This window comes from Echiichthys vipera (assembly GCF_963691815.1).
Source record: "Echiichthys vipera genome assembly, chromosome: 17".
In the NCBI taxonomy this organism is placed as follows: Eukaryota; Metazoa; Chordata; class Actinopteri; order Perciformes; family Trachinidae; genus Echiichthys; species Echiichthys vipera.
The window spans coordinates 20520153-20535594 of NC_139842.1; the positions used below are offsets into that span (position 1 = coordinate 20520153).

Consider the following 15442-nt stretch of genomic DNA (forward strand, 5'->3'; position numbering starts at 1 on the left):
TCTAAAGGTGCTGTTTTACGATTTGCAGTTTGCTCATGGTGGAATTATTGTGTCTTTTTTGTAAATCATAAATAAATCATAGTAGAGTAGTAGAGTAGTCTAGACCTACTTTATATGGAAAGGTGTGGTGGTTAGCACCTGTCGCCTCACAACAAGAGGGTTGCTGGTTCGAATCCTGGGGCCCTTCTGTGTGGAGCTTGTATATTCTCCCCGTGTCTGCGTGGGTTTTCTCTAGGTTCTCCGGTTTCCTCCCACAGTCCAAAGACGTGCATGTGTTCGGTTCATTGATGACTCTAAATTGCCCGTAGGTGTGAATGGTTGTCTGTCTCTGTTCTTCTCTATGTGTCCTGTGATAGACTGGCTTCCTGTCCAGGGTGTACCCCGCCTCACGCCCGATGTCAGCTGGGATCAGCTCCACCGCCCCCACCCCCCCACCCCCCCGGGACCCCGACAGGGACAAGCGGTTGAAGATGGATGAATGAATACATGACTGTTTGCAATTTAATACAATTTTAAATCATTTAAAGTATTTTTAAGTTTAAAGCATCTAATTTTAAATCGAACTTATATATTGTTTTTGCAAACTAAATGATTGAGACATTTAAAACAGACTTTTTTAAATCTTTCATGCAATGAAAAATATTTAATACTCTTTGATTAATACTGCATCAGACAGCCTTTGTATGCCGTGGAGAAAAGTGAAAATGGCAGCACCCTATGTATGCACATTCCCTTTAAGTACTTTAATTACACCTTTCTGTAAAAACAAATCCAAAATATAAAGGATCTGTGATTCATCTGAAATGGAGGAAACATTTAACACATTTACAGGTGTCTGGGCCTCACATTGTCATGTTCTTAAATATAGTCCCACTCTCAACACTTCAGGTTCAGTTCCCTTTTTAACACATGAGCCGCTCCGTCTCAGTTCCTCATAGTTGGTCTCTGTCAGGTTTTCTTTCACCCCAGGTCGATGAGATCTCCATCGCTGTGTTGCTCTTCTGCTCGCCGACTCCTCAGCCATTCCTCTCTGGCTTTCTTCACCTCCTGGCCATAATAATCATGAAGTTTGCTAAAGTCCTCGAGTGGATCCAAACCCACCAAAGGCCATTCGCCGTACAAAGGTGCCGGTCCATTAAGCGGTGTGACGAGAGCGTTTCTCCTGGTCCACAGTTTAGGGGACTTTTTAGCCACCGCTTTAGCAGGTGTCGACGGTGTTTGTAAAACAGTGCCGGCACTGAAGCTTCTGCCCTCTCTGACCGCTGCTGCTGGCCCCTGCACAGGGAGGAGGACGCTGGTGGTGGACGGTTTGAGGGCGCTGAGGGAAGAGCTGTGACAGGATTCACCCGAGCTTTGGTGCTTTTTAGCTTCTGCAGATGGAAAGCAGGAAATTAACAAAAACAAAAACTATAGCACCTTTCACAAAGGAGTTTTTTATTTTAAAAAATCACAGTTTTCAAGAATTTTGGTATCATGTGGCACGCAAACTCAGCTCTCATGTGTAAAAGTCATTTTGGTCTTTTATTACTCCCTTTATCGCTCTTTACACTATGTCATCTTACAGTGCCACATCTGCAGTAGGCAGAATTTATTACCTTTGGTTAGAGGGGAGCGTACCTATGTTCCCTGGGTCCTATGTGCCCTGGGTCCTATGTTCCCAGGGTCCTATGTGCCCTGGGTCCTATGTGCCCTGTGTCCTATGTTCCCTGGGTCCTATGTTCCCTGGGTCCTATGTGCCCTGGGTCCTATGTTCCCTGGGTCCTATGTTCCCTGGGTCCTATGTGCCCAGGGTCCTATGTGCCCTAGGTCCTATGTTCCCTGGGTCCTATGTTCCCTGGGTCCTATGTGCCCTGGGTCCTATGTTCCCTGGGTCCCATGTTCCCTGGGTCCTATGTTCTCTGGGTCCTATGTGCCCTGGGTCCTATGTTCCCCGCTTTGTATGTGACCGGGGAACACACGGATGACCCCTTTATGCTAAGCTAACTGGCAGCTAGCTGGAGAGATGTAAGAGGTGCACTGATCTTATCATCTCACTGTCCACCGGAACGGCACCACAAAGACACAAAAAACATAAACTGGAGTCTATAGAAATGTGATCTGGCACCAGAAACAGCACAGGGCCACTGAACACACCTTCATACTGCCTCCCCAAGTCTCTCACCAGCAGGGAGAGGTAACAGTGACTGGCTGAGAGCAAAGCTTTCACCCAGCTCTCTTGAGTCTGACCATCTCCTGCTGCAAATCTGTAGGTTTTGAGTCCGGGCCCTTCGAACACCAGGGAAAAGGCAAACTGTCCCTCAGACTCCGAGCGCCGGACTGCACACCCCTCCAGCACGATGACACCCAGCAGGTGTCGGTCAGCTGGGCGGTCCTGGTAGAAGAGCAGGTTTGCCTTCAGGACAAACCACCGCCGCTGGTAGGTGGCATTTCTCTCTCTCTGTGAAGAAAGAAGTCAGAGCAGTTGTTAAGATTCAGTTATTTTGTGTTGTTTGTGTGTTGAATGTTTATTTGCACCTTTTTGTAGAGATATCCCTCTTTATCTACTGGAGAGGTGCATGAGAGGTAATGGGTCAAAATCTTCTCATGGAGCTTCATCCCAACACCTGAAGAAGAGAAAGAATGTAAAACCTAAAAACTGAATGGCATGATGCAGCAGAACATATTCCAGAAATGGCAACATGATTTTACTGTAACTAAAAACAAATAATATACTCACTTTGAAACACACAAACAAATGTCCCTCGATCCAATTATAGATCAATCATGTATATACTTCACTACTGTAAATGTTCATCTCATCTCATCTCATCTTCAGCCTCTTATACGGGGTCGGGTTGCGGGGCAGCAGCTTTAGCAGGGGACCCCAAACTTCCCTTTCTCGGGCCACATGAACCAACTCTAACTGGGGGATCCTGAGGCGTTCCCAGGCCAGTGTGGAGATATAATCTCTCCACCTAGTCCTGGGTCTTCCCCGAGGCCTCCTCCCAGCTGGACATGCCTGGAACACCTCCCTAGGGAGGCACCCACGGGGCATCCTTACTAGATGATCCTGAACCACCTCAACTGGCTCCTTTCAACGCAAAGGAGCAGCGGCTCTACTCCGAGTTCCTCACGGATGGCTGAACTTCTCCCCCTCTCTCTAAGGGAGACTCCAGCCACCATCCTGAGGAAACACAATTCGGCCGCTTGTACCCGCGACCTCGTTCTTTCGGTCATGACTACTGTAAATGTTCATTTCTGTAAATTCAATTGGAGCCTTTCTTATATATGTTTAGTCTGTATAATATTTGTTTTTTGTAGATCTGGAGTTGTGTAACAAAAATAATCCCCCCCCTCCAGGGATTATTAAAGTATTTCTAAATTCTGATTCTGAATAGCAGAAATAGCAACATGATTTTACTGTAACTAAAAAACACAATAAGTTCTTACTTTTCTATTCAATATACCTTTGATATCCTCCAATTACCCTCACACTTAAAGGTCCCATATTCAGCAAATATTCAGGTTCATACTTGTATTTTTGGTTTCTACTAGCACATGTTTGCATGCTTTAATGTTCAAAAAACACATTCTTTTTCTCATAGTGTCTATCTGAATATACCTGTTTTAGCACCTGTCTCTTTAAGACCCCTCTTAAACGACACGTTAAAGACACTTTCTGAATACGGGCTGTGTGCATTTCTATGTGGATTGAGTGTTTTGATACTTTTACAGTAATTATTTAACACCTCCACCTGCTTTAAGATTTAAAAAAGACATGGAAATGACACTTTTTACAACAATGGACCTTTAAGGTTTGAAAGCAGCAGTCAGCCCATGTACTGTAGGTAATTATACACTATAATAAACCTTCAGTATAATTACTTAAGTTAAATTTTGAGGTATTTCCACGTCCTTCTTAGCTTGTGACCCTCTACAAAAAAAGCAGTTTCTCTTTAGGTCCCCTGTGATTTGTTTTCAGTTCCACCAAAGAGACGTTTCCCCTCTAAAAACGCCTCTGAGTGTTTCATTTGAGTAAATGTTTGAGGCTCAAAGAGGTTAAATCCAATAATATTTCACAAGCGGAACTGTATTACTTTTTTGCTCTCTCATTAATCATCTCTCGACCCCCTCAGTTTTAGAGCAGGGGTGTCAAACTCAGGCCCGTATAGCGCATACACCGCTACTTTTCTGTTGACAATCATGAGCATCCATGCTCCCAGTCTCTTTGGACAAATTTAATCCACCCCTCCCAAAAACGGCCGAAAGAAAGACATAAAACAGGAGTTTTCAGCACCGGTGGGAGATGTGCCCTGGGTCCTATGTTCCCTGGGTCCCATGTGCCCTGGGTCCTATGTTCCCTGGGTCCCATGTGCCCTGGGTCCTATGTGCCCTGGGTCCTATGTGCCCTGGGTCCTATGTTCCCTGGGTCCCATGTGCCCTGGGTCCTATGTGCCCTGGGTCCTATGTGCCCTGGGTCCTATGTTCCCTGGGTCCCATGTGCCCTGGGTCCTATGTGCCCTGGGTTCCATGTGCCCTGGGTCCTATGTACCCTGGGTTCCATGTACCCTGGGTCCTATGTTCCCTGGGTCCTATGTTCCCTGGGTCCTATGTTCCCCGGGTCCTATGTTCCCTGGGTCCTATGTTCCCTGGGTCCTATGTTCCCCGGGTCCTATGTTCCCTGGGTCCTATGTTCCCTGGGTCCTTTGTGCCCTGGGTCCTATGTGCCCTGGGTTCCATGTGCCCTGGGTCCTATGTTCCCTGGGTCCTATGTTCCCTGGGTCCTATGTTCCCTGGGTCCTTTGTGCCCTGGGTCTTATGTGCCCTGGGTTCCATGTGCCCTGGGTCCTATGTTCCCTGGGTCCTATGTTCCCTGGGTCCTATGTTCCCCGGGTCCTATGTTCCCTGGGTCCTATGTTCCCCGGCTCCTATCTGCCCTGGGTCCTATGTTTATACTACGTCATCTTACAGTGCCACATCTGCAGTAGGCAGAATTTATTACCTTTGGTTAGAGGGGAGTGTACCTTTGTTCCCTGGGTCCTATGTTCCCTGGGTCCTATGTGCCCTGGGTCCTATGTGCCCTGTGTCCTATGTTCCCTGGGTCCTATGTTCCCTGGGTCCTATGTGCCCTGGGTCCTATGTTCCCTGGGTCCTATGTTCCCTGGGTCCCATGTGCCCTGGGTCCTATGTTCCCTGGGTCCCATGTGCCCTGGGTCCTATGTGCCCTGGGTCCTATGTGCCCTGGGTCCTATGTTCCCTGGGTCCCATGTGCCCTGGGTCCTATGTGCCCTGGGTCCTATGTGCCCTGGGTCCTATGTTCCCTGGGTCCCATGTGCCCTGGGTCCTATGTGCCCTGGGTTCCATGTGCCCTGGGTCCTATGTACCCTGGGTTCCATGTACCCTGGGTCCTATGTTCCCTGGGTCCTATGTTCCCTGGGTCCTATGTTCCCCGGGTCCTATGTTCCCTGGGTCCTATGTTCCCTGGGTCCTATGTTCCCCGGGTCCTATGTTCCCTGGGTCCTATGTTCCCTGGGTCCTTTGTGCCCTGGGTCCTATGTGCCCTGGGTTCCATGTGCCCTGGGTCCTATGTTCCCTGGGTCCTATGTTCCCTGGGTCCTATGTTCCCTGGGTCCTTTGTGCCCTGGGTCCTATGTGCCCTGGGTTCCATGTGCCCTGGGTCCTATGTTCCCTGGGTCCTATGTTCCCTGGGTCCTATGTTCCCCGGGTCCTATGTTCCCTGGGTCCTATGTTCCCCGGCTCCTATCTGCCCTGGGTCCTATGTTTATACTACGTCATCTTACAGTGCCACATCTGCAGTAGGCAGAATTTATTACCTTTGGTTAGAGGGGAGTGTACCTTTGTTCCCTGGGTCCTATGTTCCCTGGGTCCTATGTGCCCTGGGTCCTATGTGCCCTGTGTCCTATGTTCCCTGGGTCCTATGTTCCCTGGGTCCTATGTGCCCTGGGTCCTATGTTCCCTGGGTCCTATGTTCCCTGGGTCCTATGTGCCCTGGGTCCTATGTTCCCTGGGTCCTATCTGCCCTGGGTCCTATGTTCCCTGGGTCCTATGTTCCCTGGGTCCTATGTTTCCTGGGTCCTATGTTCCCTGGGTCCTATGTTCCCTGGGTCCTATGTTCCCTGAGTCCTATGTTCCCTGGGTCCTATGTTCCCTGGGTCCTATGTTCCCTGGGTCCTATGAAGAGCTGTTTGTCTCGTCTGCAGAGCCACCGTGGCTGTAACCAAAGAATAAAACATAAGAAACGCCACGACAAGAACAAGGACCTGCACTGAAAAGGTTCAACATTACACATCTGGAGAGAAGGGAAACATGCACATTTGCAGTCTTCTTTTGTAAATATTGAGTTTTTCCCGCAACTTTGTTTGCGTTTTTAAATTTGGCCCACTGTGAATTGGAGTTTGACACACCTGCTTTAGAGGAACCTTCAAGAAGTTAAAACTTTCTCCATCTGGATCGTCAAAACACTTCTTTTTCATCAGTATTAATTAAAATTCAATAATGTAGTATAATAAATAAAATAAACCAATTTTCAGCAGAATATGTACGTTTTATCATTACAGTACAGTACATTTTGTTTGTGATTCTTTTGCCAGATGTAACAGAGTATTTCATCATTAAAGCGTAGAAACGTTTACAATAAGGAAAAGCTATGAATACTTCTTCCACCGTGAGGTGTTTATACTGCATACATGCCATGTATGTGTTTGCACATGTAAGGAATTTGACTTGGTGATTATTTAGTGCATAACAATAAACACAAGATGCAAGTATAAGAGACATATGATGTTAGAATAAGAACATTTACAATAGATTATAAACAATTATGAGAATAAATATAAAGATCTATTATTAAAGTGTCTGTTTTTAATGTGGAAACTATCGTCCAGGGGATGTAAAAGATCTCAGTAAAGGGGGAAGATAGAAAGGATGAGACGTAGACTGGAAATATTCCGCAAAAGTTTTAATTTCAACAATTTTTATCAGCAAAAGATTGATAGAAATCTTCAGGAAACCTGGAACCACAATAAGTTTTCACTTTCCTGTTGAGCTAGTTATTTATTATTAATATTATAGGAGGATATAATTTGGAGGATATTAAGATTAACATTCATTAAGCTTGAGGTTTGAAAGCAGATGTTACTCCAAATGCAGTGGTGACAGGAACCGTAATAAAGTTAATACCAATAAAAACATGTCTCATCCTCCGTCCACTGAACCGTGACTCAGACAGCAGTGACAGAACAGGAAACAGTGACTCAGACTCACCTCTGCCACTGTTGAATCCCACTCAGTCTTTACATTATTTACATCACAGATCTCTCTCCTCGTCGGTCCTCAGCTCTCCTTAACGTGACGACGATTGTTTCCTCTGAGTTCGATGCATCCAGAGCCAGAGACAATGTTTGAAACATATAGTTTCAGGTTACTACCATCGGTTCTCCCTCGAGTTGTTGAAATATAAATAACTCGACCCACTTCCTGGTAACAAAATCCTGACATATAATATTCTCTCTCTCTCTCCCCTACGCCTGAGTCTCCACTGAGCTGGCGGCGCAGTCACTGACGAGAACTGCTACCTGGAAGAGAGATGCTGGATGTGTGATGTCTGACGGCTCTCTCGCTTCTGCATTTTGTGTTTTATTTTCATCTCCGTTGTGTAGGGTTCATTTCCCTGACGTGTGATTCTTCAGGGAGATGCATATCTTCTTTTCAGATGTGATTCCTTTTATTGTTTATAACATTATCAGGTGTGTAACGTGATCTTCTCTTATGTAAAGTATGCCCAAATCTCTATCTCAGGCAGGACATGACCTCTTGAAAATGTGCCTCTGCATTTCTTTGATTGTTGCATCTATTTTTGACTTGTGCTTATCCTTTTTATCCTTATGGACCTCGAGGAATTCAAACTCTAAAAGGTGAAGAGATTAACAGGAACTTTGACACCCTGCAGTACGTTTCCACAGCAGAAATTTGGACTTTGACTCCAGTCACTGTTTGACTTGACTTGAGACATGAGGACTTTTCAGTTTCAATGCAAATATTAAAATTGTTCAGTGTCTTCAATATTGCCATTACAAGTGTGTAATGTTACCCGGTTGTCAGAATAAAACGTTTTCTGGCAATTTGATTGAGAAGAAATTAAGAAAAATATATATTTTTTTAAACGTGTTGTTTGATTACACTGTCGTCAGTATTTCACAGTTTAAAAGGATTGGGAAGCGGATATGTTTTAAAAAAAATCAGTAAAATTTGAGGGGAACAGGAGTTAATAAAGATTCTACATATTCAACTTATAAGTTACATGTCTGCTCCACAGTTCATGCAAAACTGAATACCAAGGGTTTGAATTAATATATCCATGCAAAATAAAGTGTTCGATTCATGCACACTGCCACACATGTATTTATCTATTAATAATTATATTTATTATTATATAAATATAAAGCCTGTTACATGAGTCATAAACCTAAAAGAGCATGTACACTCCTCACCAGTTGGGGGCAGTGACGCACCGTGTCGTTGTTTACCATGCAGCGCACACATTATGAAAGAGAAGAAGAAGAAACCAGGCGAAGAAGAAAACAGGCGAAGAAGAAACGAAAACGAACGTCGCATGAATTCACTCCAGGTTTTGACGCATTTTTACAGCTAAATATCAGTGAAATCGACTTGTTTGCAATTTGCAATAATCGGCTCATATCGCATCAGTTTACTAAATTTAATCTAGAGTTAACGTAAGTTTGTTTTACTGTGATAAATGCTTGTTGGCTAACGTTTTTAGCATCAAAGCTAACACGAGCTCCGTGTTAACCGCTCATATTCAAAGTGTTGTTATGAAGCCGCTCATGTTGTCGCTGCATTTGGGGCTAAACTAGCGCCTGTGTTGCCTCCTGTAGCACCATGCCGAAGAGGAAAGTGACATTTGAAGACGGGGGCGGGGAGCTGGAGCTGGATGAAGACCTCCCCAACAAAAAGGTAGCGTGTTCGTGTGTTATTGTTTAGATCTAATTAGATCACTGGGTAGAGATGTATTTAACCATGGGATCACAGTTGGGAGAAGCATTTAGATCCTGCAATCGATTCAGTTTTAGTGCCAAATAGTAAGACTCTTTACATACAGAGTAGGTCTAGACTACACCCTTAGACTTAGGTTTCTATTTATTGGTCCCTTTGGGATGACTTCCGCAAGGAAATTGGATTTTCTGCAGCTTACAAAATATTTCTATTTAAAAGAAAGAAATGCAGTATACGCTAAACAATAAACTCTTATCAGAATAAATATAGAAAGTACAATATTAAAAAGTAAACAATAAACTCTTAGCTAAATAAATATAGAAAGTAAAACATTAAACAGTAAACAACAAACTCTTATCAGAATAAATATAGAAAGTAAAATATCAAACAGTAAACAACAAACTCTTATCAGAATAAATATAGAAAGTAAAATATTAAACGGTAAACAATAAATTCTTAGCTAAATAAATATAGAAAGTAAAACAATAAATAGTAAATAATAAACTCTTAGCTTAATAAATAGAAAAAGAAACAATAAACTAGCAAAATAAATATAGAAAGTAAAATTATAAACTGTTATCTAAATAAATATAGAAAGTAAAACATTAAACTCTTAGCTAAATAAATGTAGAAAGTAAAACAATAAACTCTTAGCTAAATAAATATAGAAAGTAAAACATTAAACTCTTAGCTAAATAAATATAGAAAGTAAAACAGTAAACAATAAACTCTTAGCTAAATAAATATAGAAAGTAAAACAGTAAACAATAAACTCTTAGCTAAATAAATGTAGAAAGTAAAACAATAAACTCTTAGCTAAATAAATATAGAAAGCAAAACAGTAAACATTAAACTCTTAGCTAAATAAATATAGAAAGCAAAACAATAAACTCTTAGCTAAATAAATATAGAAAGCAAAACAATAAACTCTTAGCTAAATAAATATAGAAAGCAAAACAGTAAACAATAAACTCTTAGCTAAATAAATGTAGAAAGTAAAACAATAAACTCTTAGCTAAATAAATATAGAAAGCAAAACAATAAACTCTTAGCTAAATAAATATAGAAAGCAAAACAATAAACTCTTAGCTAAATAAATATAGAAAGCAAAACAATAAACTCTTAGCTAAATAAATATAGAAAGCAAAACAATAAACTCTTAGCTAAATAAATATAGAAAGTAAAACAGTAAACAATAAACTCTTAGCTAAATAAATATAGAAAGTAAAACAGTAAACAATAAACTCTTAGCTAAATAAATGTAGAAAGTAAAACAATAAACTCTTAGCTAAATAAATATAGAAAGTAAGACAATAAACTCTTAGCTAAATAAATATAGAAAGCAAAACAATAAACTCTTAGCTAAATAAATATAGAAAGTAAAACAGTAAACAATAAACTCTTAGCTAAATAAATATAGAAAGCAAAACAATAAACTCTTAGCTAAATAAATATAGAAAGCAAAACAATAAACTCTTAGCTAAATAAATATAGAAAGTAAAACAATAAACTCTTAGCTAAATAAATATAGAAAGCAAAACAATAAACTCTTAGCTAAATAAATATAGAAAGCAAAACAATAAACTCTTAGCTAAATAAATGTAGAAAGTAAAACAGTAAACAATAAACTCTTAGCTAAATAAATATAGAAAGCAAAACAATAAACTCTTAGCTAAATAAATATAAAATAGCGATAAGAATACAAATAAAATAAAATTCACAGAAAATTTAATTAAATAAGTTCAGGGTAGAGAAACTTATAGAGGGTAAATATACACAAATCTATATGTTATTGTGTTTTATACAGTGGATAAATGACATAAGCAGAAATGAGCAGTTCAATTATTGCACTTAAATGGTGGATTAAGTTGTTGCACAAAAAAAAGTGCAACAACTCATTTTTTTACCTGTGAGAGTTACTGCACGCTTTTTTAAATGCACACGCAGGAAGGTGGACCGCCGCAGAGATAAAACAATGACAGTGTAGTCAGGACATGGATATAAGTAACTAAATCTAGCAAGAAAAGGGTTGCCTGCCTGCACTATTTTAATGTCAAATATTGTTATATGTAATATTTTTCCTTTCTCTCTTCTGCTTTTGAACCAGACTTGTGAGGTTGTGAGTGGACCAGGCTCCAGGTTTAAGGGCAAACATTCCCTTGATAGCGATGAAGAAGATGAAGTGGAAGACACAAAAAGCAGCAGCAGCAAATATGACATTCTGGCCAGTGACGACGTGGAGGGTATGTCTTATTTATTATTTGGTGGTCTTGCTTACTTTAATATGACATATTACTTCAAGTTTACACTGATTCAATACTCAACATTGCACGTACAGTTTTGAGTATCTTGTCACGTGTTATCAAAAGTATAAACCCTGTTTTTTTACCCCATAATGAGAAGTTGAATTAAAGGGACAGTTCTGATATTTTGAGGTGGGGTTGTTTGAGGTACTTATCCTTGTTTCAGTGCCATTAATAAATAAGCAGCTAGTGGACTCCTCCGATTGCAACACTGTTTGTTAAAGCATTTTGAAACAGGCGACACGGTGATGTGGTGGTTAGCACTGTCGCCACACAGCAAAAGGGTTCCCGGTTCGAATCCTGTCCTGTTCTCCCCGTGTCTGCGTGGGTTTTCTCCGGTTCTCCGGTTTCCTCCCACAGTCCAAAGACGTGCACGTGTTAGGTTAATTGATGACTCTAAAAGTTGCCCGTAGGTGTGAATGGTTGTTTGTCTCTATGTGCCCTACGATAGACTACCCCGCCTCACGCCCGATGTCAGCTGGGATCGGCTCCAGTCCCCCGCGACCCCGACAGCTACAAGCGGTTGAAGATGAACGAATTAATTATTGAAATAGAGCAGCTAATGTTGGTTGCAGAACAACCACTTTGCAGACTGCAACTTGCGGCTTCTTGCTGTGAGGAGAGAAAAGCGACCGTAAATGACAGCATAACCAGTTAATGAGTCTCACTGAGCTGAAACGGTAACACTGTGCTGCGACACGTGTCGTGCACTTGAATGAGTTATCTCCATCCATCCATCACCTGCAACCGCTTGTCCCTGAAGGAGTCGTGGGGGGCTGACATGGGGCGTTAGGCGGGGTACACCCTGGACAGGGCACAAGTCTATCACAGGGCACATAGAGACAATTGGGGGTCATCAATTAACCTAACAACTGCATGTCTTTGGACTGTTGGAGGAAACCGGAGAACCCGGAGAGAACCCACGCAAACACGGGGAGAACAAGCAAACTACACACAGAAGGGCCCCAGTCCGGATTCTAATTGAATAAACGATTATCCAATTAGTTGAATATTCGTTGAATAAAGGTGACGCTGTGAAAATATTCAATATGTAGCATACACTTGATTTTCTCTTAGATGTCTAAAACATGTTTAGCTGCTGCCCCCGTCCACAGCAGTATTTCTTATCTTCCTTGCCTCTCCTCATACCTGTTCTCCAAACTGGGGGCGTGCCGTCCACCATCGACTGTAGGTAACACACTGACTGGATAAGTTAAGATGAGGAGGACTACATTCTTTGATATTGGAAAAAATATCCACTAATACATTCAAGTGCCGTGAGTGTGACAACATAGTGTTTTGCCTCAACATGGAGTATCAGGTCATTTTTACTCTAACAATATTTTCAGGCCAAGAGGGAGCTACAATTGACTTTGACGAGGGAGTTTCTATTACACCCTTCAACCTGGATGAGGAGATGGAGGAAGGATACTTTGACTCCGAGGGAAACTACTTCATCAAAAAGGAAGAACAGATTAGAGACAACTGGCTCGACAACATTGACTGGGTAAGTGTATTTTAGGGACTTTTGGTTTAGGTTTGAAAACCTTTTTAAAAAAGCAATCATGCAGTAATTCAAGTTCTTTCTTCCAGGTGAGAGTAAAAGAACAACCTTTCAAACAAAAGAAGAAAGGTCTCGGAGCCAAACGGAAACGCAGAGTTGGTGACGAGGACGAGGCTGAGGAGGAGAAACAGAGAGAAGAGAAGCAGGCGGGCCCAAAAAATGATGAAGAAGAAGAAGAGGAGGAGGAGATGGAGCCTGCAGAGGACCCGCTGGCATCGTTCACACAGCACCAGCTCACTGAAGCCGTGGTCGAACTGTTGCTACCCGGGGAGACGGTTGCCAAAGCGCTTCGTCGGCTGGGAGGCCTTGGAGGACGGAAGAAGGGGAAGCTGAGGACAGAGAGTAAACCCACAGAGGAGACCAAAAGAGATACAGAAAAGCTTGACAGGCTCACAGCACTGGCTGACAGATTGGTTGGATCAGGGATGTTTGAGATCTATCAGCAAACGTACGAAAAACTGGCATATTTGATGAAGAGCATGAGCAGCAAGCGGCCAGCCGTGGAGGAGGAACCCGGCGGTGACGGAGAACAAGATGAGCTTGACATGTTTGCAGATAAATTTGACGCAACGCATACGGGCAAATCAGAGGAGAAGGAAGACAAAAAAGGTTGCTTAGTGTTACTTGCATACATTTCCCCTTCAATGGTACAAAATATCTTGTTTTATTTAATCCAGTTTTGTCTTCTTCTCAGTGAGTGATGAAGTGATGTGGGAGTACAAGTGGGAAAATAAGGAGGATTCAGAGGTTTTCGGCCCCTTCACCAGTCAGCAGATGCAGGTATTGTCTTACACCAGTTCAAATCAAAAAGCAGTTCTTGAGTTTGTTAATGTATGAAATATATATATGTATATATATATATATATATATATATATATATATAGAATAGAATTGTCTTTATTGTCATTGCACCAGTACGACAGAATTTACAGTACAATCCCTTAAAAGTGCAGGAATAATTTTACATTAAAAGCATCAAATAGAATAGACTCGACCTTTAAAACACACTTTTAAAACGACAAGCTTACACACCAACGCTTACACACTCACACACACACACACACACACACACACACACACACACACACACACACACCGTAGCAGCTTAAGGAGACAGAAAACAAAAAACAGTAGATTGCTGAGACCCTGAGCATCATGTAGCATCATAGCTACTGCTCACTGGGTAGAGCAGGCGCCCGATATATTGAAGAGGCTGAGTCCTCGCCACAGCAGCCCGGTTTCGATCCCTACCCCCCCCCCCCCCTCTCTCCACCATTTCCTGTCAACTCTACTTAAACTCTACGGAAAAAATAATCTGAAAAAAAATACCTCCAAACCCACCGGTTAGCTCACGATGCAGTTACGCTATTTCAGATTGGCTTCTCCTCGTAGGGCAGCGTATTAGGGACAAATTTGCTTGTGTGACAATATTGTCCAACGACAGCCCACTCAAAACTGTCTTCTAGATTATTCTAGACAAGTGTGGAGTATTAGAAATGTACAGCTGTTTGAAAGTATAATCAAGTACATGTACAAACGATTTATTTACCCAGTTGTTTTGTGTTTCTCCTGCAAGCATATTAGTAGATCCCCTTATGTTCACTGGATTATTGGGCTGCAGGCTGCTGGTTCTACCTTAAACCCCAATCTGTCCAGGTGGGTTTTAATCTTCTTATTATCTGTTTCCCAGGACTGGGTGGATGAAGGCTATTTCAGCACTGGTGTTTACTGCAAGAGGATCGACCAGGATGGTTCTCAGTTCTACAACTCCAAGAGACTGGACTTTGAGCTCTATACATGATTCATGTCCCTCCCGATCACTCTCAGCAGTCATGATTGCGTCTTTCTTCAATAGTTTCACCCAGAGCAAATTGGTCTGTCATTTTAAACAGAGGCTTTGTTTTCTGTACATTGCTTTTAAATAAATAACTCATGTGTGTATAACTCATTCTGCTGTTGTTTCTGAGTATTTTACATTTGTGTGGAGAAGATGGCACTCTACAAGTTTTTCAAATCAGCCAAACTTCACTATTGAGTGGCACTTTTGCTGTGAAGAAACTCATGTTCTCAGAAGTTGGTTATTATAGTACATTTACTTCGCAAAAAGTTACTAATACATCAGTTTTACCTCACAGAACTTATAAAATATTGAGCCAACTCAAAGTACGTGTTATTTCAAATAAGAGTACACAAAAGATCCACCTGGACATGAAGAAAATAAAGAAAATAAATCACTTTTCAAGCAAAAATGACCATCTTTGATGCTTCATGGTTGTCAAATGTGATAGTGCTCCCTTAATTTGGCTTACATTATAATAAATGCATACATTATAATAAATGTAATATTCTCCGGTTTTAAACTGTTAATCACATTCTTTTGTGCTTTAGGATGTATTGATGTTTTGTAGACCAAATGATTAATCGAGAAATTAAGAGATGATGGTGAATCTAATGAAAATAATGGTTAATTGCAATTCAATCAAAAGTAGTTATTTGTATTGAATAACGTGATGTGTAACAATTTTTTTTTTGATAAGATTTTGTAAAAAAAAAAAAAATCCAT

The 15442-nt window shown here is 41.6% G+C and overlaps 2 protein-coding genes across 3 annotated transcripts; one reads left to right on the forward strand and one right to left on the reverse strand.

Moving 5' to 3' along the window:
* Positions 1 to 715: 715 nt before the first annotated feature.
* Positions 716 to 7382, reverse strand: pheta2 (PH domain containing endocytic trafficking adaptor 2). The gene is made up of 4 exons (XM_083930798.1): positions 7264 to 7382; positions 2515 to 2603; positions 2134 to 2437; positions 716 to 1370 (listed from the first exon to the last, which is right to left on the reverse strand). The coding sequence occupies exons 2-4, from the start codon at positions 2593 to 2595 to the stop codon at positions 961 to 963; spliced, it is 795 nt and encodes a 264-aa protein (XP_083786924.1). The 5' UTR covers positions 2596 to 2603; positions 7264 to 7382; the 3' UTR covers positions 716 to 960.
* A 1192-nt stretch (positions 7383 to 8574) lies between these two features.
* Positions 8575 to 14827, forward strand: cd2bp2 (CD2 (cytoplasmic tail) binding protein 2). Of its 2 annotated transcripts, none has more exons than XM_083931749.1 (7): positions 8575 to 8626; positions 8895 to 8973; positions 11120 to 11255; positions 12665 to 12822; positions 12909 to 13488; positions 13574 to 13659; positions 14570 to 14827. In XM_083931749.1, the coding sequence occupies exons 2-7, from the start codon at positions 8899 to 8901 to the stop codon at positions 14678 to 14680; spliced, it is 1146 nt and encodes a 381-aa protein (XP_083787875.1). In that variant the 5' UTR covers positions 8575 to 8626; positions 8895 to 8898; the 3' UTR covers positions 14681 to 14827. The 2 variants fall into 2 exon arrangements, with proteins under 2 accessions (XP_083787875.1, XP_083787876.1); XM_083931750.1 differs by having other exon boundaries at positions 8591 to 8732.
* The last annotated feature ends 615 nt before the right edge of the window (positions 14828 to 15442 follow it).

Excerpts from the sequence above, each read along its gene's own strand:
- pheta2 (XM_083930798.1), bottom strand. The coding sequence starts at position 2,595 with ATGAAGCTCCATGAGAAGATTTTGACCCATTACCTCTCATGCACCTCT. Across the intron at positions 2,438-2,514 it reads AGGGATATCTCTACAAAAAG|AGAGAGAGAAATGCCACCTA; the intron begins GTGCAAATAAAC and ends CTTTCTTCACAG. Across the intron at positions 1,371-2,133 it reads CTTGGGGAGGCAGTATGAAG|AAGCTAAAAAGCACCAAAGC; the intron begins GTGTGTTCAGTG and ends TTCCATCTGCAG.
- cd2bp2 (XM_083931749.1), top strand. The coding sequence starts at position 8,899 with ATGCCGAAGAGGAAAGTGACATTTGAAGACGGGGGCGGGGAGCTGGAG. Across the intron at positions 8,974-11,119 it reads AAGACCTCCCCAACAAAAAG|ACTTGTGAGGTTGTGAGTGG; the intron begins GTAGCGTGTTCG and ends CTTTTGAACCAG. Across the intron at positions 13,660-14,569 it reads TCACCAGTCAGCAGATGCAG|GACTGGGTGGATGAAGGCTA; the intron begins GTATTGTCTTAC and ends TCTGTTTCCCAG.